Source organism: Periplaneta americana, chromosome 8, assembly GCF_040183065.1.
Source record: "Periplaneta americana isolate PAMFEO1 chromosome 8, P.americana_PAMFEO1_priV1, whole genome shotgun sequence".
Classification (NCBI taxonomy): Eukaryota; Metazoa; Arthropoda; class Insecta; order Blattodea; family Blattidae; genus Periplaneta; species Periplaneta americana.
In genome coordinates this window covers 154,071,737-154,097,561 of record NC_091124.1, presented here as the reverse complement: position 1 = coordinate 154,097,561, position 25,825 = coordinate 154,071,737, and the positions used below count along the sequence as shown (strand labels likewise).

At 36.0% G+C, this 25,825-nt stretch overlaps 1 protein-coding gene across 1 annotated transcript; it reads left to right on the top strand.

Moving 5' to 3' along the window:
* The first annotated feature begins 4,171 nt into the window (after positions 1 to 4,171).
* On the top strand, positions 4,172 to 22,888 carry LOC138704255 (MORN repeat-containing protein 5). Its single transcript, XM_069832129.1, has 3 exons — positions 4,172 to 4,380; positions 7,593 to 7,757; positions 22,413 to 22,888. The coding sequence occupies exons 1-3, from the start codon at positions 4,172 to 4,174 to the stop codon at positions 22,771 to 22,773; spliced, it is 735 nt and encodes a 244-aa protein (XP_069688230.1). The 3' UTR covers positions 22,774 to 22,888.
* Positions 22,889 to 25,825: the final 2,937 nt, after the last annotated feature.

The window sequence follows — 25,825 nt, the reverse complement described above, 5'->3', positions numbered from 1 at the left end:
ATTTCTAAGTTGTTTATAAACATTAGCGGAAATAAATTTTCTTTCCGCTAAACAGGTTTTAGCAACTGAAGTTAATACTGTAGATACAGCGGCTGATTTCCGCGGAATTATGCAAGACGTTTAACAAAAAATGCCGCCGAGCTTGCGGTGCGAGGAAAGCTTCATAAATATAATGAAGAACATGTAGTAGCTATATTGCATAACGAATGTTTAAAACTACATAAGCGAGAATGAACGAATATTTAACAATTATAAATCAACAGTGGGGAAATGATACGTGAACGAACACTGCACCAGAAGGACATTTATTACATACAAATTATAGCATTTAGTAAGAGAAATTGCAGTTCTCCTCAAACAACTGCATCAAACAACTTTTTTATCCATACAAAAATCCACTTATTCTCGTTCAGATTTGAATCCAAGCCTGAGGCGTGAAAAGTCGATCTTCTACACATTTCTCCTCAAATATTAACTTCTACACATTCGCCTAAGTGTGCACCTAGTTAACCGAGCTGAGGTCGATTTCGGAAAATTTTGTTCACCCCTGAGCTGATTTCCATGTAGGAACGCACCTCGAGCCTCGGTCACGCTGGTCCATTGTTAGAAATGTTATACGTTTAGTTTCGCGTCATTAAACGTAAGATGACTTAACGCGAAGATTTGCTCAGATGATTTATGTAAATTAAAAGAATAGACTGAAACGATAGTATCTAGTGCGCACAATGCGTTGCACAATAATTGTGATTGTTTGCGCAGAGAGAGGTTTCTCCCACGACACCCGGATGTCTTACATTCACAGATTAAGTTTAATGTTCAGTCGTGTACACGGACGATTGTATTTCTATTAACTAGAAACCGTTTATAAAGAAGGTAATTCTTTACTAAAAGTTCCTTTCAAGCTGCTGAAGTGATATTTTTCTTTCCTTCCTGAAAGGGTCACTTCTTCGCCTACCTAGGTCTATTCTCTTAACGGATTGATATTATATAAAGAGACTTCTTTGGATAACTGTTTTAGTGTTAATTTTGGTAAAATACCCTGACTAGAGAGTTATTTGTTTTACTTTCAAAGTACAAATATACCTTAACTTAATAACATCTTTATAATATGTAAGGAGTAGACTTATAGAGTTATTCAAAAGCCACGAAAGATATGAAACTGCTATTTCGTATTATGAAAAAATAGTAATACAGTAGTTTTGTCCAAAAAATAATTTAGTTTTATTCAAAGATAGCAAAAGAATTTAAAGTTCTCTAACTTTGCTAAAAGAAGTGTTTATAGAGAAATAATGAAACAGTTTTTTTCATTAAAGAAAGACTTTATTCCAATATGCACTAATTTCAAAACATAACCATTATAGAATTCGAAGACTTTGATGTACAATGTTTCTTACCTTATATGGAACAGGTCTCTTCAAATAGGTATTTTACAAGCTCCCATGATGACGACAAATTCCAAAGTTCTTATCCTTACCTCAATCCATTTAGAGCTCTGAATCTTCTCAATGCGCTAGAACACTCTACACTCCATTCATACTTATTACTTACTTATTTGTGGCTTTTAAGGATCCCGCAGGTTCATTGCCGCCTTCACATAAGATCGCCATCGGTCCCTATCCTGTGCAAGATTAATCCAGTCTCTATCATCATATCCCACCTCTCTCAAATCCATTGTAATATTATCCTCCCATATACATCTCGGCCTCCCCAAAGGTCTTTTTCCCTCCGGCCTTCCAACTAACACTCTATATGCATTTCTGGATATGCCCATATGTGCTACATGCCCTGCTCATCTCAAATGTTTGGATTTAATGTTCCTAATTATGTCAGGTGAAGAATACAATGCGTGCAGTTCTGCGTCGTGTAATTTTCTCCATTCTCCTGTAACTTCATCCCTCTTAGCTCCAGATATTTTCCTAAGCAATTTGTTCTCAAACATCCTTAACCTCTGTTCCTCTCTCAAAGTGAGAGTCCAAGTTTCACAACTATACAAAACAACCGGTAATATAATTTTTTTTATAAATTCCAACTTTCGTTTTTGAGAGCAGACTAGATGACAAAAGCTTCTCAACCGAATAATAACAGACATTTCCCATATTTATTCTGCAAAGTAAAGTCAAAAGACAAAGCAATAGCATTTGTGGAGGTATACCAAATTCTACAATTTGAAATTTCTCCTTAGATATCTTTCCTTCTCCACTCTGTCCTAGAGTAGTGACCGACAGAATTTTTGTTATCACACTTCTCTACCTGGAGAGGCGAATTGAAGCTGAAACAGAGAAAACGCAAAACAAATAGAGTTTATACTCCTTAACACAAGTTTGTGTTTTCGCAGATACAAAGGTTTAATCCTTTCATTGAATTTGGTCTATCCTTTGCAATCTTCAGATTTTCCAAAGGCTTTTGGCCTGTGATACACAAAATGGGACGATATTCTTTTACCCAGTTCGCGAATCTCCGGTTTCGAACTATTCGGTTCTCATCAGCACGACGAAGAACGATAAATTCCAAATTGTAGAATTTTATACACCTCCACAAATGCTATTGCTTTGTCTTTTGACTTACGCCTTTTGACTTTGCTTTGAAAATGTCGTGAAGTAGTACCATCTACTCAGCAAAATTGTCAATTGCTTTTGCTTTGTCTTTAGGCTTACGCCTTTTGACTTTGCTTTTGCAATATTTCTGTCAAGATTACCGTTCCACGACTTTTTGTCTATTAATACTCTAGGGCAGAGTGGAGAAGGAAAGATATCTAACCAGAAATTCCAAATTGTAGAATTTATTCTGCGTTTAATTTTCTCCCGAGTGTCATTTATGTTTCTTACTGTTGCTCCGAAATATTTGAATTTTTTCATCTCTTCAAAGGATCTACACTCCATTCATAGTAGCATTAAATAAGGCCAATTCGCATTTATAGAGAAAAACAACATTATTTTCTAGCGAAAATTTCCAAAAGAAAACATACAATAACTCGCTCAAGAATAGTGTGGATTGCTCTTTATTAATTTATTTAATTTGACGTAGAAACAGCAGTGAAACAATATAAGAAACAGATGCCTCTGTGGAAATAACTAGTCTTTAATGAACACAACTGTATTATCATTTTTCTATAAGGAATTTCAAATCTTTCATGACTTTTGAACTACACTATAACTTGGTCTTCATTGCTAGTCAAGTTGTTAATGGGACTCGATGTTGGTGATCATGGTAAGCATGATGTGAATGTTGAGAGTTGAATGAAGTATGTGATAGTGTTTGATTCATATCAGGATAAAACAACGGGAATCAAAACTGAGCCGTTGTATGTGAATAACGTATAAGCATATTATAATAAGTTAATGTGTCTCTACGTTTTCCGCACAATATTCACGGACATTTTGAGTGTATGGATTATGTACATGCCAAATAAAATACAGTGCAATATAATGTTAAATCACTTAAGTTTAAGGGACACTGGGACTGAGTTTTGAAACTTTTGAAGTTCTTTATTAATTTCTTACAAATTCGGCGGGTTTGTTGTGTCTGTATATTTAAATAACAGTACCAAATTTCATTAAGTTTAATTCATTAGTTCCTTAGATATTAATTTTCACTTATTTTAATGATATTAAATTATGCGTAAATTCATAACATCCCTGATGGCTTCAGAATTGTTTTTGCTTTTAAAAATTGTATGTGAAGGACTTATATTTCATCATAAAAAAGGTGCATGGGTTTTTTAATTTGAGATTTGGTTCATGCGATAAAAATTCTCAAAAATCATAATTTTTGTTTCATAATTTTCTTTAATTTTTAAAAGTTAAAAATTTGTATCATGAAATGTTTTCAGTACAGAGCTCGTTCCATGCGCAGTTTTGTGTACTGGGGTATGATGAGTATTCATGCAAAGTTTCATGAAAATCTGAGCAAATGGATGCTGCTAGAACTTTATTATTGATCAAAAACGTAGTTTTGAGAAAACTTCATTTTTAGCGGGTGTGGTAGGTTTAAAAGTGCTGCGCGTAGCATTTTTAAAATGGTATCCAGACCTTTAAAAGTAGTAGACGGGGGCTAAATATAGGACAGAATGTTAAACAAATGTTAGAGTAATTATTTATGTGAAAAAAGAAGAAAAATACGATATATTTTTTTACCATTTTGGCCAAAAATTCAGTCCTTCTGTCCCTTAAGAATGAACGGATCCATTTCAGATGTTATATACGAGGGCGAGATGAAAGACGGGATGTTCCACGGCAAAGGTGTGCTCCACTATCCAAACGAAGGACGTGTGGAGGGCGTGTGGGAACGCGGGACGATGGTGTCTCGCAAGTACATGTTTCCGGACCGTCTCGAATACACTGAGGACGACATTTTTCCCTACCTCAAAATGCCGGACCGCAGGCAAGTTTGACTCTTTGAGTGTGTCTCAATAACTACGTATGAAACAAGAGACAAACTCAAAATCCATTGAAATTGAATTACGAAAATATTGAATAGGACTACTGAGGTTAGACTTCACTACTTAGCGAAATTTCCAACACAGTAAAAACAGCAAAGGTAAAGGTATTCCTTCAACACGTCTTCAAGGCGCATGGGGAGCATAGAGGTAGATCTCCATGCTTTCTTGACCTCGACAATAGAATAAAGTGGTATGGTTGGCACCATATTTCGGCCGTCTTTTACTTCGGAAAGAGATATGGAACTCAATTAGACAGGAGGCTGAGTGAACCCATCTTTCACCATTCCAATTGATCCACTAATTCAGCTACTGAGAGCAGGAAGGAGCAAAATGTTTTATATCACCAAAAGCGTATTATTATTATTATTATTATTATTATTATTATTATTATTATTATTATTATTATTAATATTATTATTACACTAGAGTCTCGTTAATCCGGACTACTCTAATCCGAAAATCTGGTTAATCCAAACAAAATTATTTCTTTTTCACTCTAACAACAATTTATCACTAAGCCTCAAGGCTTTTACTCTATTGTATCATGGTACTCTTTGTCGACGGCAACCTGTAGGGTTACAGGAAGAAATTAAATTAAATTCATACAAAGTAGCGAAAAGAAAAAAATGTATAAACTCACTCAATATCTTTTACTTTAAAAAATCATGAAAATAGTATATTCAAGAGTACTCACAACAATTAGTGTTTTCTGTAGGCTACATAATTTACACATCTCTTACGCTCATAAAATCAATAATTTTCTGTTGTCGAAGTAAACCTGTTGGCTGTGGTTTTAAAAATAGCAACAGGGTACTCCCACCACCGTCTCTCAGCGCTCGTGAATAGCACGTATTGCATTACAGGAAATATTTCGGTTAATCCGAAAATCTTGTAATCCGTATAGGTCTTAGTCCCAATTAGTTCGCATTAACGAGATTCTACATCATCATCATCATCATCATCATTAATATTATTATTATTATTATTATTATTATTATTATTATTATTATTATTATTATTATTATTAGATATCTTTTTCTTATTAAATGTGAGACCATCAACCCATACAGATCTAATCGTCACCGTTTAGACACAATCCTAAATTGGTGGCGGTGGTGACAGACAGACAGACAGACAGAAATACTACGACTTGCTAAAATAATTCACTCTTTCTGGCAAATTGCTGCTTTTCCTATTTCGTGGATACACCGTCATTATTTAGAATAGCTCGTCCATCAGAGTAAGAGATATTTCTTAACATTAGATGAGTCCAACGATGTGGATTAATGGTTAGGATACGTGACCTGGTTTTATAGGAGTTTTCCCTCAAAATAATAAGAGCAAATGCTGGTTAACTTTCGGCGTTGGACCCTGGACTCATTTCGTTAGCATTATCACTGACATCTCATTCAGGTGTTATATAGCAGTTGAAAAAGCCTCATAATTTAATAACAAATAAAACATAAAGGGTGCTATGCATAGGCATTTCGCTAGCCCGCGCTACGAGCGTGCTAAACTAGCCCCGACTATCGACTGATTACTTGTACAGGATTCATATCATATCATATCATATCGCTAACACTGATTTATGAATACGAAAAACGTTAGTTCGCTGATCATCCACCGGAAACCCGCGCTAAGAATGTCTATGAATATGGCCCTAGTTATCTATTGATGAACAGATTAAATCAGTTTGACGCTGTCCCTTTTCTTTCCACTTTACTTATTTTCTTCATCTGTTGATTTTGCATTTCCGATGGGTATGATCATTTTCAAATAATAATAATAATAATAATAATAATAATAATAATAATAATAATAATAATAATAATAATAATAATAATAATAATCATCATCATCATCATCATAATCATAATAATAATAAATTGTTTGCTTTTTTAAATTTTATCTACCTTTTAGTTCCATATTACAACTTCACTTTTTACCCCATGTTTTCTGGTCAACGCAAATGTAAAATTCCTACATTTCAGTCATTTCGAATCTTCCTTAGTTTCCAAGCTCTTCTCCTTGCATGATATAGAATCTGGGTCACGTCGCAACATATCTTTGATACATCTTACATGTTCAGGGATCTTGAACATCTCATATATCTACCATTAAAGGTATTTACATAATAGTATACTTCGTTGTATTCCAGTAAAATATTTACTTTCTGCTAGAGCAAAGAACGTTGAAACCATGTGATCAGATTTTTGGAAGATGTTCTTGAAAAGTGACATCTGTGTTCCTGAATAACTGAGAACAATAATAGTGTCTCAGCGTTTGATCGTGTACTGCATTTATTTTCTATCGTGCAATACAAGAGTGGATTTGGTTCTGATCTACTTTCCACTTTCTTGAGTCTTGATTAAAGACCACAGTGGACTATAGTGGACTTTATGTTGTCAGTAAATACTGGGTGTTCATTTCAAAATGTGTCATGACGTCACCGTTGTGAGTCAGCGATTTGAAGCGAGTTTCAGCTTTTATGTCAGAGAAGTTGTCTATTAATCAAGGCGTTCAATCTGAACTTGAGAACATATACGGTATAACTTGAACGTCGTAGCAACAGATGGCGGTCTGTACGGTCTGTGTGCTACTATAACCTCTTTCGAACTGTGTTTTGCGCGGACAAGTCGTACGCAGGGTATTTGTTATCATCGGTTGCGTACCGCAACATTTCACAACACAAATCAAATGCTCCGTGTCCATGTTGACCGTCGAAGTTAATGTCAACAAATACTGTACCGGTACGTAAGTAATTGTCTTAATCCTCTCCCCATAACACGACAGTGAGAAAAAAACTCATCTCAGTACGTTTTTCCAAACAGTTCACATTCCTGCCACTACCGGCTTACCGTACGTATCGGTAAGAACTCTTCAGAATGAACGCCATACTTGCTAGGCAACTTCTCTGACACGTAGGTAATACGCCTCTGTGGAAGTGTAGGAAGATTGAATTCTCTAGGCTCATCGGCTAGCTACATGACGGCATACAGCGAGCCATGACACACTTTGAATTGAACACGCAGTAGCTGGATACATTAAGAACATTGATTGATTGAGTCTTGATTAATATTAATATTACATTATAATAGTCAATTTGTATTTTCTCAATAGCGATAGTTCATAAAATTTTCCGATACATTTATAGATTCACGAGAGAGATGAAGCACGGGATAAAGCCGGCCGGACGCTCTGAGCTGACGAATGATAAGCACCCGCGCCCTATTCCAGAGGGTTGCTATGACACAGGATTTGCATTCTACAACCCGAAGACTAAGTGCCTGACACTTCCCAACACTGGAAAGATTGTGGGGTGAGTATAAGCTCCCAAACTCATAAATTACAACTTTACTAAGAAATTACGAAAACATGGGAAAACAATAGCACAGTGGCGGAAGATGAATGCACTGGAAAACGAGAAATATTAATAAAAGGAAAATCTGTCTCACCGAGTGTTTGTTCACAAGCAACACAGGGTCCGCTCAGGGTACAACCAGTCTGCTCAGTAATATAACACCAGCTAGCTGACCGATACAAGGACCGAGTAACTAACTGTGACCGACTAGATGACCGACCGGTTACTGACTGTATTCAGCGACTGACTGAATGACTGGACTGAGCGACTGACTGATCAACTATTTTGAGCAACCGATTTACAGATTGGCTGACTGACTACACTAATCGATTGGCTAGGTAGAGCGATTGACTAATTGTACTGATCGATTGACTGACTATATTATGCGACTGTTTGACTGACTACAATAGAATGAATGACTGACTAGGTTAAGTAACTGGGTGACTAGGTTCAGCGATTGACTTACTAGGTAGAGCGACGACTAGATTAACTTAGTAATTGACTGGCTGAATAGATTCAGCGACTGACTGACTACGTTTTCAGACTAATTGACTATATTGATCGACTGACTGACTGACTAGATTGAGCGACGACTAATTTTGTACTGAGCGATTGACTGTGTGACTGATTGACTGACTAGATTGAATGACTCACTGACTAGATTGAACAACTGACTGACTAGACTGAGCAATTGACTGACTAGATTGACTAACTGACTGACTATATTGAGCAACTGACTGACTAGATTGAATGAGTCACTGACTAGATTGAACAACTGATTGACTAGATTGAGTGACTCACTGACTAGATTGAGCGATTGGCTAGTTGTACTGAGCGATTGACTGGCTACATCGTGCGATTATTCGACTGACTAGATTGAATGACTCACTGACTAGATTGAGCAATTGACTGAGTAGATTGACTCACTGACTAAATTGACCTACTGACTGACTAGATTAAGTGACTGGGTAACTAAATTGAACTAATGACAGCCTAGATTAAGCACTGACTGATTTGACTGAGAGACTGACCTATAAGATTGAGAGATAATCTGACTTTATTGAGCGACTAACCGATTAGATTGAACAACTGACTGACTAGATTGAGTGACAGGCTGGCCAGATTGAGCAACTGACTGATCTGATTGAGCGACAGACTAACTTTTATTGAGCAACTGATTGACTTGATTGAAAGACTGATTGACTAGATTGAGCAACTTACTGACTAAATTGAATGACTGACTAATTAGATAGAGCGGTTTACTGACTAGGTTGAGCGACTGACTTGATTGAGCAACTGACTGACTTGATTGATCAACTCACTAACTAGATTGAGCGACAGAATAACTTTGACTGAGCAACTGATTGACTTTATGGAGAGACTGGTTGACTAGATTGAGCGATTGACTAACTAGTTAGAGCGGTTTACTGACTAGTTGAGCGACTGACTTGATTGAGCACTTATTAACTTGATTGATCAACACACTAACTATATTGAGCGACAACTTTGACTGAGCAACTGATTGACTTGATTGAGAGACTGGTTGACTAGATTTAGCAAATTATTGACTAGATTGAGCGACTGACTAAATAGATGGAACGATTTAGTGACTAGGTAGAGAGATTGACTTGATTGATCAACTGACTGACTTAATTGAGCGACAGACTAAATTTGATTGTGCAACTGATTGACTTGATTGAGAGACTGGTTGACTAGATTTAGCAACTTACTGACTAGATTGAGCGACTGACTAACTAGATAGAGCAGTTTACTGACTAGGTTGAACAACTGACTTGATTGAGCAACTGACTCGACTTGATTGAGAGACTGGTTGACTAGACTGATCGCCTTACCGACTTGGTTGAGTAATTGACTGACTCCAGTACCATGTCCCTTAGTATCGTCTCCTCTTTTGCTAACATCGCCGTATCATCAACATACCTTGAGCACTTTATTCTTCTTCTTCCTGCTATCACTCCTCCCATGTTCTGAAAAAATTTTTTCTCTGAATCGTCCAAACAGATGTTGAACAGTGTAGGTGACATAGGGCATCCTTGTCGTACTCCTCTCGCTATTTAAATTCCTTCAAACATTTCTTCTCCTAATGTAACTTTGACTCGTTTCATATAAAGATAAATGAACAGCTTCCTGTTTTTCCAATCCACATCTATTTTCTTTAGGATCCCCATCAGTTTAATCGAATACACTCTGTCAAATGCCTTTTGTGGGTCCACAAATACTAGATATATATTTCCTTATTCTTCTCTAGGTACTCGTATCTTTCGGCGATAGTTCGCAGCAGTCTAATTGCATCTTTCGTATCTTTCCTTTCCTCAAGCCTAAATGCTCTTTTTTCATCTTTCCTTCCATCTTAGATTCAGTATTCACAGGAGCATCTTCGCCAATTGATATACATTTTTTAATTGGGTTATTTTACGATGTTGTACCAACATATCAGGAAGTTCGATATCAGGCTGATAGTCCTGAACTCACTAGGAACATTTTTTAGCATTTTTATTTGTTCGGTATTGGCAGCAATATTGTCTCTGTGGAATCTTCTGGCCAGTCGTCTTTCCCATATATTTCGTTGCATAATGATAGAATTTACTTCTTGTCTTCACCCAGGCATAGATTATATAGGCCTAGTAGTATTGATTATATAGTAATACTGAACGTCTCTTGAGAGCTAAATAGTCATTTTTAATTAATAAGGAAATCCGTTCGTCTGTGCTTTTGGCTAAATAGACATTTCTTTCACAGATTCTTTGAACTCTGTATTTTGATGAATAATTAAAACCGCTTTAAAGTGTATTAAATTGGAATGTCTTCAATATTGTGAACAAGAGTCTCTATCTGCAGTGAAACAATGGAATCTCAACAAATAATAATGCTTGTTAACGGTACGAACGCCTTCTATACAGGCTTTCAATGTAACAGAAGAGCATGATGTGTTGCATACCTTGACGGCTCTACACGCATTCGTTAATTACTTTCATTCGACATTTTTTTGTAGTGGGCTTACTATCTAGTTGATGAGAAACATTCAACGACAGTATTTATAAACCTTAATCTGTATATAAATAATGTAGCTAATTTTAGGTATATATAAAAATGAAGAAAATGTTACAAAGTATATCCTACTTACTTGATATTTTTAAAATATTGTAAGTTCTACTGTCCGATTACATGAGTACTAAAGAAACAAAGTAATTAAATCGCACAGTAATTTTAAAATTATGGGATAATTGTTAGTCTGGATGTAGCCTATGCCTTCCTTAGAAACAGATCCCTCAAAGTCAAATTCAATGTTGATTGTTAAAGAAAAAAAAAACATTACCAGAGCATTCCCTAAGGAAAGGTGTTATGCTTAACACTCCTTACATTATACCTAACAGAAATTGGACAACACATTGCGTTATTTTTCTACTGATATAACACTATTAACTAGTATTCCATAGACAAATACGTGTTATAACATTAGCTGAATTTACATTACATAATTCCGAAACAAGTCCGTTCGCATCTTACAAGAAATTATGGAATGTGAACCTCAATATGCAGCTTAAGAATTAAATATTGAGGTGCAACAAACATCCCAAATCTTGGCCTCATACTGTATCAAGAAATTAAATCTAACAAACATATAGAAAATATCTGTAATAAGAGAAAGAAATGATTAAGAATTATGCAGTGTCTGGTTGGTAAGATCTGGATAACACATGCGTATACTTTAAAATTACTGTAATTGTAACTAACTAAACAGATCAATAACGAATAGTGATTATGATAAAGTAATAATAATAATAATAATAATAATAATAATAATAATAATAATAATAATTATAATAATAATAAGATAATATAACCACAGAGTACTGAATAGCTGGACTAGTGGGAATTACAGATATAATTATGTAAAATGCACTTTATTTTGAGTTAAAATAAAATCACATATCTAAAATAATGAAAATAAATTATCCAAGAGATACAATTTGGATTCTTAAATATTAAACAAAAATACGTTTCATTACATATAGAGAAAATAAATTCACATGACCTGACTAACATATTCAGTCGAAAGATCTTCCCTCATATTACGTAATTTTAAATTAATATTATTTTGTTTAATATCACGATAGCAATATGACCACATTACAATGAAAGAAGAGGTAAAAAGAAAAGAAACGCTTCGTCCGCTTCTGATTCGTGATTGGATGAGGTTCAACTTACATTTCTTTGCCTTTGTGGAAACTAGACCTTGACAATATTGAATCAGCGTCGTCTTGCGTTCTTTCATTCTAACGTAGACCGTAATCAAATACATGGAGCTCGTATTTGTCAAACTTCAATGGACTTCACCGTAACGAAACGTAACGCAAACGAAAGTTGATCGTAATTCCAGCCTATATGCTAAAAACAGCAAAAATTACTACAATCATGGTGATTATTTTCTCATAAAAATATAGCCATGAACAAAGATCGCATATGCTGTAGCACGATTTGCATAAAGAAATCTTATACATTATATTTGTCATGGTTCATTAGAAACATAACGGTGACCCTGAATGTCGCGCCAGACACTACACAATGGAATGTAATGGCTGGTTTCGTTTTCCTCTTATTATTATTGTCATTGAGTCACTGATGTTTATTTTCAGCTGTGTAAGAGAGAGGGAAAGAAAACAGAAGCAGAGTTAGAAGAAAAGTTATTCCTACAGCATCAACTGACGGGTGGAAATAGCTCCGTAGTGTACAAATCTTATGAGTAGAAATCGGATTTTCATGTAAGAATGACACCGAGTATACCTGAGTGCATGTCATGTACTGTACACCCAAGTCGTTGTAACCTTGCCCTTGACAGTTGTTATTTGCGTTGACAACTCTTCCTATAAAAAAAAGTTGAAGTACGCTGTGCGGTGGCCTTCTGAACCAATCAGAACGCAGCATTTTCTATCAGTTCCTACTGCTGCTATGCGGAGTGTTGTGTTATACTACTTTTCTACATGCTGTGTTACAATGTGTTACTACCACGTGCGTAATTTGTGTGATATTGTTATAAAGCCATAAATAATATTTGTAGCGCTGCTGTGAATTGCAAAAAAGGCGTCGTCGTTCAGAGAATAACTCACATTGTGAGAATCCTTTGCGAAAGGCATAGCGTTTGTCAGGCGTCAGAATAGGTGGTCAATTTTTCGAATAGGAGAAGAAATTTGTCCGTATATAGGGGTGTCCCTCCGTAATAATGTTTATAATGTGTTTGGTGATTAGCATTAATTTAAAGGAAAATGTTATATAATTAAAGTTCACATACAAAGTTGTATGATTATTATTGTAATCATAAGTTATAGGATTAACATAATATTTTTTTTTTACTAATGGGGGGGGGTACTTCACTTTTCGTCATTCACCCATATGAAGCCAGTTCTGTAGACCAATTTACCTACAAGAATCTTTGCTCAGGGTGCGCCATAGGAAGCTGGTCTGCGCTACACTCGCGATGAGATGAGATGAGATGAGATGAGATGAGATGAGATGAGACGAGACGAGACGAGACGAGACGAGATGAAGAATTTTGTTGGGATGCTATAGGGAAACCGGAGCTCCCGTAGAAAACCCTGTGTCACCTGGACCATGAGCTTGCTCAACACAAGTTATAAATCGGGGGTACGCTGGGGATCAAACCCGGGTCCATAGGATTATAAGTTCAGCGCTTTAGCCACTAGACCACTGGGCGGTATACGATTAACGTACGTAATATAATATGATATATACTTAATGTACATATAACATTTAAGTTTTGTAATTAATTTTATTATAATTAAAAGTTCGTAATAATAACCATTGGAATTAAGGAAGCAGAATAGCAAATTCTGCTTAAGTGAAGTCAGTTGTTGTGTAGTGATCATTGTGGCAGCATCGCATCTCTCGCTATCAACATTACCCAAATCTGTCAGGTGCAAGGTTACAACGGCCGGGTTATAGGTTAGAACCATTTTGAAGTCCTATTCACAACTCACAGAAATCTAACAAATTCAGGGGAAGGTAAATCTAAAGAACTGAGCTTGTTAATTTAAAAGTAACGGTTCAGGCCGTTATATTGAACTTTCGATTGAAGATAGAGCCCGATCACACCATCCTACAAGTCTACGTCACGGAATATGTAGCCAATTATAGTCAATGGGCGAACTTTATGAAATAAAATTACACAGCGAAATCATGTCACTCACTACTATTTTTAAACCCATCGGCATTATTTACACCAGACTGGGAAAATTGTTTGCTAGTTTATGACTACAGTTACTTACATAAAAATGCGTTTTCTGCGAATGAGTAATGTGAAACTTCGAAGAATTTTCTACAACGAACTTGAATATATAAGATAATTAGAGTAATGTTTTATTGGTTATTCATAAATTGAATATCTATAGCAGGGGTCGTCAGCACAGAGCACCCTGGGGCTAGCGTCTCTTACCGGCGGAAAACGCAGTGCAACATGGTGCACTCGTAGCTGCTAGTGGGTATGCTCTCTACCTCTTCCTGCTGCACGACGGTGCACAGGTGACGGCACCGCTTACCCTTTGCACATTTCAGCGAGTGCTGACGACCACTGATCTATAGTGTTCAGGTAAAAGGGTTTATCTCTCAACTGAAAAGCTATAATTAAATTTTAACCATCCGAGGTCAACAAAGAAAAACAACAAATTTATGAGCCTACTATTCCGTATTTTCGAGAAAAATATCAGATGGAAGGCACCTGGGAAGTACATGGTTCAATGATCGGAGCGAGGGGCACCATCCCACGATCAACTGTAAACACTATCAAAACATTTGGAATCCATGACATCATTCCAAAAATAATTACTTCAACCATTAAAGGGTCTGTGGCAATTCTGAAAAATCATTTATACGGAATATCATAATACCCCCCCCCCCTTTTCTATTCGTTAGTGTGTGATTGTTACAAATATATGTACAAATTTATTATTTCTTAAACTTAAGCTCCTAGTTCACATTTAAATTTGGCTCATCTATCTTACTGTAATCATTACTATTCTTATATGTGTGTTATTCTGTGTTTTTGGCAACCCAGGATGCCTGGGCAGACTATTTCTTGAAATAAATTATATATACATCTCGAATACACAAGTTTTAACACTATATCACTTATAAATAATAGTTATTTAGTCTACTAGTTACAAAAGTGAAGCTATAGTAGCGAGAGAATCAAGTTAAATAAGACTCGCGAGTTACTAAAGCTCATTTTGTAACGTGTTGACTACAATGTTTTATCTACGTTTCGTCTATTTAACGAAAATTATTTAAAATATGTAAAAAAACAAATTTATCCTAATAATAAACCTGTAAGCGAAATTTTTCTGGTAATTTTCGCTTTTCCAAAAATAATTGGTGTTAACATGTATAATTAATCATCCTGAGACCGAAAATCGCTTTTTTGACATTTTTATCTGTCTGTCTGTCTGGATGTTTGTTACCTTTTCACGCGATAATCGCTGAACGGATTTCGATGAAAATTGGAATATAAATTAAGTTTGTTGTAACTTATATTTTAGGCTATATGGCATTCAAAATACTTTATTTAAAAGGAGGGGTTATAAGGGGGTCTGAATTAAATAAACCGAAATATCTCACTTATTATTGATTTTTGTGAAAAAATATTACATAACAAAATTTTCTTTAAAAATTATGTCCGATAAGTTTTATTCCAGGCAAAATTTTGATAGGACTGATATTTAAGGATATACAGGTGCGTCAGAAAGAACGGATGGATTTCACATGGCAAGAAAATTATAAAGATTCATCAAATCAAAAATTTATTGTTATCAACTTATTCACCAATACATGCAGTTTATTTATGGAAAACAGCATTATCCATATGATGTCCTTGGCTTTCAATACAGGCATCGAGGCGTTTTCTGATGTTCGCCATCACTTTCACAGTCATAGCTGGTGCAATTGCCACGATTTCTTCACGAATCGCTGTCTTCAGTTCGTCCAGTGTATGTGATCGATGTTTACAAACTTACGCCTTCAAATGATCCCAAAGAAAGAAGTCGCAGGGCGCGAGATCTTACCGTAGCCTCGGACAATCTCAGTGCAATAGAATTTCGTCCAGGTGATTTCTTCTTTAATGTTGAACCTGTGATACGAAATGAAGCCACCCACCGCAAAATTGTATTCCGAGTTGGAATCCTAGCGTGACATCCGATGTCGAAATGAGTCCTGAGTGGCGATCACAGACTCTTCATTTTTCAAAAATGTCTCTACGATGAAAGCACGTTGTACACCAGACCAACACCATATTCTCAACTGAAACTGCATTCTATGGCTGACCCAACACTCGTGGTCCCCCTCACTACATCTCTCTCCTCGTTGCGTATCGATAGTTTGAAATCCATCCGTTCTTTCTGACGCACCCTTTACAAGAGTTTTAAAATAACAATACAATACATTTCCACCGCTGCACAGTGTGCAATAACTCAAATCTAGCTGGACAAAATTCATAACTTCTCTGCATTCCAACGGATTGTTATGAAACTTTGTACAGACCTTATAGACATATTTTTTGTATACAAACTCTGACTACGATTGTGTAAGAAGAACTACCTCTTTATACGGGGTAGTTTTAGACAAAAAAAGTAACTTCGCTCTTATCTAACAGATTTTTATGAAACATTTTACCGAAGTTACAGGCAGGATATATATTTTTTGTGTATAAACTATATTTACACTTCCAAAAGAGGAAGTACCTCTTTACAGGGGGTGCATTTACATAAGATTAACTTCTCTCTTAAATAACATATTTTATGAAACTTTGTACAGGAGTTACAGGTAGCATATATTTTTGTGTACAAATTCTGATTACATCTATATGCTACCTGTAGGCCTAGCAGTTGTACGAAGTTGGATAAAATATATTATATAGGAGAGAAGTTGTTAATTTTGTCTAAATGCACCACTATAAAGAGGCAATTCCTCTTATAAAACATAATCAGACTTTGTAGACAAAAAAAAATATATTCCACCTGAAGCTTCTGTATAAAGTTTCATAAAATCTGTTAGATAGGAGAGAATTTATTAATTTTGTTTAAATGCATCCCTAAAAGGAATAGTTCCTCTTATGGAATCGTAAATATAGTTTGTGCACAAAAAAATATATGCTACCTGTAATTTCCGTACAGTGTATCATAAAAATCTTTTAGATAGGAAAGAAGTTATTAATTCTGTCTAAATGTACCCACTATAAAGGGGTAGTTTTTCTTGTGCAAACATAATCAGAGTTTGTACAAAAATCATATGTGCCACCTGTAAATCATGTACAAAGTTTCACAACAATGCGTTAGACTGCAGAGAAATTATTAATTTTGTTCAGCTAATGATTTGCGTTCTAATTCACCGTGCGTTTGTTAAGGTTAGATAAAAATTTGTCCAATGTATTTTTAGACCGATATTCCATATCATGTGAATAATATTGTAGGCTTAAAACACTCTCACAGTGATTAAAACTTCTTTAGTCAATGATTCTTTTCTGCTGTTAAGCCAAACATGGAACAGTTACCGTACGCCCCACCACTGAAAAAATTAATTACTGATAAATGCACAAGAACGCGCAAACTTTAAAACAAGGATTCAACAGTCTAAATAATGCTGTATTAAAATGTAAAATAATTGTTGTAACCGGACGTGACCGGCTATATTAAAACTCACATTATATTTGGAGAACTTTAAACATATAAGTTTTTGAATTGTAATATTTAAACCCTACTGTAAGAAGGAAAATACTTTATAAACTTGTAATTGAATTTACATTAGTAACAACGTACCTATAAGAACACATGCCCGAGCACAAACTCGAAATGCGAGTCATGTAACACAGAGACTTTCAAACGTCAAGCAGCCTTGAATCGCCACAGTTGTTTATATCAGACTGAACATTTATCTGTTTTGTCAACTGTAACGTATAAACAAACAAATACCCTATTTGAAACACTATCTCTACCTTTCAGTGTATAATAATCCATTCCCCAACCTTTATTTAATTACTAAGCATTTATTAAAAGGCTTGGATTTTTTTTTCGTATGTTTGAGATCAAGTGTACAATCTCAAGTAAAAAAATATTAACGCTTCATTTAATGTTATGTTTTATGTTTCTTAGACATACAAATTTATTTGAGAATTTTTTTCTATTTATATCACCATAGATAATATCTGATAACAGAACAAGAACATTTTGATAACTATAATACTGTTTTTTTGTCTTTTTGTACCAATTAAACATCTCTAATATTATTTATTTCAATTATATATGCTATTGAAAGTTACGAAATCTTTCCAGCCGGCCAAATGCTATTTCGAGAATGATGAGCAAGACTCGAAGCAGACAAGAGTTATGAGATGAGACTCGAAAGACAAGTGCAACGAACACAGCGAGCGAGAGAGTCAGTTAGATTTGTTCATCTCTAGTCGGTACTTACATTTGTCAGAAGTTTATAATCTATTGTCATTTATTTACCTTTTTCTCCGCGGTTGTTAATATAAACCCGTATAAATTATCTATCAAAAAGACAGAAGACAGAGGAATTCTCTTTAACGATAGAAGAAATATCACCGAAAAGCATTAGGCCCTAATTATGAGAAAAGGGACATTACCGAAAATAAGCAAACAGATGCTGTCATGTTGGAGCAAAATAATAAAGCGATGGGCTGAACAATGGGAAAGATCTGAACCTTTAAGTGGCATTAAAAGACCAGTTAAAATTATTTCATGAATTTAGTAAACTATTATTCAACAACCTCCCTGATTGTCTTATGGTGAATTTCTTTAAGAATAAGTCTACAAAGTAAAAATACTGAAAGTTCTGTAAGGCGGAATCGCTTAAAATCTCTTGATCGTTCAGACTTTCTTAATATTGAATGCTTTAAGTCTTTTTACGTGCATCTCAAACTGTTCATCGTCAGTATCGGTAACATTCCCAAAGGAAACTACTTAATTTCTTTTCGCCATTTTGTTCATTCCACCAGAACCTAACCTCAAAATATCATACGGTTAGAACTTTACTGGAAGATATGCTGCGGTAAAGATAGCTTCCAGTTAGGTTATATTTAATCGAAACATGGCTTCTGACCGGATATTGTAAAATGAAACTGTTGGTAAAGTCCTAGTAATAGTAACCGTATAACTGGCGAACGTAAAAACGCATCTTAGGCCTACTAATATAGCTACTACCTGCGAAACTTTACTTGATCCTTCTTTTAACGGGGCAAGGGGACAGGAAGGAACTACTCCCGCCTTGCTTACGGTAGTGATGTCAACCAAAGAGCGTATTCCCAATCTCACCGGTGAGCAATCCGATGGCATCACGGTGTTCCGAATTCCACCGATGACGTCATTGATGCTCCACCGGTGTCGCACCGGTGCCATCAACTTGTGGAGGTGGTGGCAGTCTCCATCAGTGAATCTGATTGGTTCTTGTATAGGGCGGGAATTAGCAGACGAATGACATCGTGCACTGTTGTGTCACGGCGGTGTGTTCTGCTTTAGTTCTGCTGTATTGTTTGTAATGAGCACAACGTAAAAACAATATGTTAATGGCTTATGAGCGAACATGTCAACGGACCAGTTATTACTACCGGTTCAAGAAATAAGTTGTTTATGCTTTCTTTTCTTTGAACGAGATGGCAGTACGGAAATTTCGCAAAATTTTGCTAGCGTAGCACAGATAACCACTTACACAGTCGCCATGACAGCATCGATTCTTCCAGCAGTTTTGTTCCTTATTTTCGTTGCAACGTGACGTCATCGATGCCACCGGACCGGTGAGGTTCGGAATACGCTGAAAGGGAACTCAACACTGAACCACAGTCTAATACTTACAGTCGCGCAATTTCAACACTTTTTTTGCCAACATTCGCGACACTAGCGCCCAAGCGGCAGGCAAGGCACTGGTCATAGGGTTGATACAGCCAGCACGTGCTTTAAAGGGATGCGAGATGTTATAATAACGTTTTAATCATGCGTCGGAATAAAGGCAATGTGTGCAATGACGAAAATTGCAGTAACAACAAATTTAAATCTCCGAATTTGTCGTTCTTCAGATTCCCTAAAGACCAAGAGAAAATCATAACTCAGTCATAACGAATAATCCACGTTGTAGGTAGCCTACGTATTGTGTTCTATAAAACATTTATTACTTATCAGTTACCTATTTGTATGTCAGGAAGGACAGTTTAAATAAAAACAAAGTAAATACCTGTTACAGTATATTATTTTTTTGCAGAGATCATATGTGTAAATGTGTAACCATTCCGATTTTGGATAATATATCTACAGTTTTTAATGCAAGTAATTTCATAATTTTTGTATTCGTGTTTTTTTCTTTATATTTTTCAAGAATGTTATATAGCATTCAAGTAGGTATCATGGTGATAATTTTGCAAGAATTCATGGAGTATAGTAATCCTTTTGCAAAATATTCACTTCTTGAATAAATCCAGACTGTGTCGATAAATTTCTGATGTGTTGGTGTAGATTCATGTGCCAGACCTATTAAGTTCTCAAGAAATAAAATAGCCTTTTTAAATTTAATATAAAAAGCAATCTTTTCTGTAATAATTTGCATGACTGTTATTGGTGTTGATTTTACATTCACAGTGATTATTTGAGCCGTTCAGTGCAGAAGTGGTGTAAGTCAAAATCAGGTAATGAGGTTTAAAGTAAAAATTCTGTAAAATACAGCGCAAAGTAGCAATTAATACATCCTTCGTGCTATTCATTGACAATTAATAGTTTAAATACATTCAATATTAACTGCCACTTTGCGCTCTATTTTATAGAATGTTTACTTTAACCCCTCATTACCCATTTTTGACTTACACCACTTCTGCTCTGAAAATAAAATTAGGCCTACATTTTCTGAGTTAATTGAAGTTACAATTTTTTCAACAAAATTGTGTGTTCATTTATTTGTTCTCACCTACGTCATATTAACAGTAAGTGCATGTAAATTACGTATTATATAGGTAGGATAAGTTAAAATTAGGCATATGTGTGAAAACTGGAAATGTAATGTAAAAAGCGGTAAAATTACCATAAAAATTTAAACCATAACATCGGCACTATTTGTGACTCAAAATAATAAAGAAAATACCGGTTCTTAAGAAATGGAAAAATAATGAACTTCATATTAATGTTTAAATCCTCCCCTTTTCTTTATTTTCAAGTTTTCCTCAGCGGCCGAGTTTACCCCAATTTGCGGTATGCAAAATCGATAATTTCTCAAGAAATAGGGAGAGGCGTTCACCACGCGATGTACCCTACGAGATATGCCCTACAATTTTGAAGATACTAATTTTTACTCTTCTCACAGGAAATACAAAGTTCCAGTGATTCATAAATATATTTAGGAATGAATTGAATTAACCGACCACGCATGAACAATTATATTATTTCAAACCATGATACGCGATCAGGGCCATGATTCAGTTGTAAGGAGCAGAAAGAATTACGTTTATTCCGAGCTTCTGAAACTTGTAGATTAACTGCGTGTGAAATTCTTGCAGGATTCTAAAGTAGAATTAATTAGAACCATAACAACTTATTGTATAGCATAAACATATAAAATAAATTACGCAAAACCCGTTTTCTGATGTGTTATCGTATGTCGTGTGCACACTTTTAACTTGCCTGCCGCTAGAGGGCTACTGTCGCGCCAGCTGTCAAATGTTGGCATATTTTATACGTATGAGTTGCGTGACTGTATCTATTAGACTGTGACTGAACTAAAAAGTAGTAAACAGATTGTAACCTGTTTCGAACCGTTATTTATCTGCCTCACTGTGAACAGTTCGTTTCCGAAGAGGAGTTCGAAGGTGTTCCTGTGATATGCCTGGTTATTTCTTCAGTTATTGTGATAAAAAAGGTACTGGGCCTATGTTCGAAAACAAAATTAATGCAATTATCCAACGTATTACTACTTCCCTGTATGTGCCAGTAACCACAATATTCAAGGTTCTGCAATTAGTCTATTCCATCAGATATCACGGCGTATGCACATGTGATTCAATTTTAGTGTTTAGTGGTTGCCGCTTCTTGTCAACGAAGATAACCGAATCCTTTCGACTGAATATTGTGAAGCCGAAAGATCAAGAAAAATTTCGCACATAGTATGTTGTTATATGCCACTTTGTGGAACATAAATATATAAATCTATACTTTACAATTACTTTCAGTGTAATTTGTAATGTGTTATACCATACTTTTGAAGAATAGTTAAATGGAAGGATTTTCCTTGTGAGTGGATTTTTCCAATTTTCTGTTCACTCCACCTGAAAATCGAATACGAACAAAGAATTGAAGGGTTCAGAACCATAGTGGACCAAGCGCCATTTACTAAAACCATAGAAAAATGGGTTAAAATGAATTTATTACCATAATTCAATAGAAACATATAGCAAGTAATATAAAGCATACACATTAAAACTAAATGATATGTCAATTTCATTAAACTATGGTATTCGCTTAACTTTAACCCTTGCTTTCTCCGTTTTTAATAAATGGCTCTGAACCCTTCAATTGAATGATGGCTATGTTGCAGCGTGCCGACGAAGAAACGCGAGGAATGGATCAAGAAGCACTGTCGCAAGGCTTGGGACGAGAACGTAGGGTTCCGGCCAGATCTGTACGAGTGCTGGTATGATGTCAGAGAGGGATCGTCGTCCACCTCGGAAAAGGAGCTCGTCGAACAAGCCTTCTCCGACAAGTCGAAGGTAGGGAAGACCCCGGAGGAGGTGTTTACAACGCAAGTACACCAGACGGTGGAGAACATGGGGCTGGACCTGATAGGCGAGGACTCACTGACTGAGGTGTCTTCCGAACGGGACATCGTGTGGCTCCACCAGGAGGTGCGCACCAACGCCAAAGACGACGTCCACGTTGACGTGGCTCAGAAACCTTAATTCCTCTCTCTAACTGATTAATTTGGCATACTGCATGTTATGACTGAATATAAAAGGATTGATCAATGAAATTTATAATTTAATTGTTACTGCACAAACATTATATTGTATTGAATTCAGCAAGTAGAAATCAAACATATTAAATTATTCATTAATAACAATATTCTTAAACAATGCTTATCAAATTATTATTAGACTAAATATGATATTTCCGTGCAGGAATTCTGCGTTACCTATTATGAAGGATGGATAGAAAAGAGAAAAATTCTTTCCGGCACCGGGATCCGAACCCGGGTTTTCAGGTCTACGTGCTGACGCTTCATCCACTAAGCCACACCGGATTCCAGTTCCGATGCAGGATCGAATCCCCTCAGTTTAAGTTCTCCCTCTCAGTTTTCACTTTGAGGGGATTCGATCCGGCATCGGAACTGGAATCCGGTGTGGCTTAGTGGATAAAGCGTCAGCACGTAGAGCTGAAAATCCGGGTTCGGGTCCCGGTTCCGGAGAGAATTTTTCTCTGTTTTATGCAACCTTCATCAAATGCTTATCAAGCTTCGATTCTCTTCTCCACTTTCATTTTCCTCTCTTCTCACCCCGAATTCAGAGAAACAACGCAAATGCGTGGCATATTGTTTAGTAAAGCAGGACGAGATCCACTGAGATCATGTTCACAGTTCCCATCGACGACGCTGAAGCTGAGGTTGCAAGTAACTTTCATTTTAAGAGACTAAGTAGAATCGGCCTCCTACTCTACTATAAAATTATTTAGTAAGCAGCAACTACTTCGGTTTTTGTCATCACTACTTCATCACACGTGCAATTTCAAGAGAACTCTGATATGCATTCTTGGAGGTGATATACTGAAGTAAGGATGTCTAGAGAAGCTGTGATGTTCAAGTTGGCGCCGATCCTAATTCCTTCGAGAAGACCTTGACCTACCGCCTGCACACTATTCTCGACTCCAGATCTACCGTCTTGTCGTCACATGTTAACGAGACAAGAATATTTAACTTAGGGTTTTGCTCCTCATCAGACCTGTCGTTCTTATTTTGTCTGTCAGAAATAGAGCGAGACCACAGCTGACGGCTATGTGAAGCCGATCCACATACGTCTGTAGGACCGTTTACATCACTTCGAAAATGCTGTTGAATTCTCGTTGTTTATAGGGATGTCATACTCGAGGACAGATAAACCGATATGAAAAATTCAAGTGTTTAGCATAAAATCACCCACAGGAATAAATATTCCTTTCTATGTCCCATAATCTGTTTTCGAGCACTGGTGTCTTTGGAATGCAACGTCCTCATCCTCCTGAAAGTTATGAATATACAACTAAGAATAACAGTCATCGGTGTAACTCAGACGGTAGCACGTTACCCTACTGATCCAGAGTTGCTCTCGGCGTAGGTTCGAGTTTTGCTTGGGCTGATTACCTGGTTGGGTATTTTCCGAGGTTCTTCCCAAACATAAGACAAATGTCAGGTAATTTGTGGCGAATCCTCAGCCTCATCTCGCTAAATACCATCTCGTTATTGTCATTTCTATCGATGTAAATAACCCAGTAGTTGGTATAGCGTTGTTAAACAATCAAATAAAAAAGCAACTAATAATAACTATGTAAGGTGACACAGAACACTAACTGAAATTATTAATAGAAGAGTGCAACAAGAGTAATCATTTGTATTAATGTTGTCTGACATCCATTTAGATTAGGTCATTAAAATAGATAAACAGAAATACAGGTACGAAAAATATTTTCACCAAATGAAGAGTTCGCTGGAAAAACGATGAATGTCACATTTCTGTTAAGATTTAGATAATGATCTAATTGCGTCTATAACTGCAAGATGTAGTGCTGTTTCTGTAGAAAATAAAGGAAAAGATGACTGTATTCGTGGTGATAATTCTCCTTTTTACCATTTTTCATAAGAACAACATTAAATTTCGCAGTGATCCATTGAATTAGATAATGACATCAACCTTAACCAACATCGTTTTTCCCGCGAACTCTTCAAATGTAAACATAGAGTCCAGGAATTCTCGTCACCGGAGATGTCGGCATTATACCTTCCTGTCACCGATTACACTTTAGTTACCGGCGTTATGGACACTGATTACATTTTAGTCACTGATGTTCTTGTCACCGATTACATTTAATAATTTATTAATGTTTTATTGCGCAAATTTAGGATTTAGATAGAAGGATTAGTAGTATCACAGAACGATACCCTGATTATAGGCCTAAAGAAGATTATGTTCTTACGTACCTCAAAGCCATCGGACACAATTTTGGTGGCAATTTTGAAATATAAATCATGTAACATTTTATGCAGTGTGGCAATTTTGAAACATTAATCACATAGCATTTTATACAGTGTATCTATGGTTAGTTTACTTGTCAAAATAAATTATTTTTAACAAAATTTGTACTGGTGACCAAAATAACGGGTGACTAAAAAGTGGAAGTGACCAAAACACCGGGTGAAAAAATTGCAGTGACTAGGTGGTACAATGACGGGAGTTCCGGTGACGAGAATTCCGCATCCCGTAAACATGTGTTACTTTTAATACAGTACAGTGTTAACACTGAAGCTTAAGTAGGTACTATATCTTTGTACTAGTTTTGAAGTCACTAATAATGGCAGAATTGACGGCGAATACCTACTTAAGTTTGAATGTTAACATAGTACAGCATTAAAAGTGATAATTAATTACAATTTTATTTATGCTTTATGCTCGAACCAAAAGTGAGTTCTCGCTTTCCAGTACTGAATAGTAAGTCGTCATCAATGTTATACTACTGAGTACCTGCTTGCCATTGCAGCAGAGGTTCGCTAACATGATAATAATATTTTTAAGTCGATTAGACTTCCTTCATTTGAAAGGGAAGTAAAGTTGGAAGGATACATTGTAGAATTACGAAAATTGAAGGAACTTTTATCTGAATTAGAGAGCTTTAACATAAAATGTATCTCCCATTTAATTCAATTCCTACATCAAATTTCATATGGGCTCATATACGTCTCTTACGTGCCCCCTGTAAACCATAACA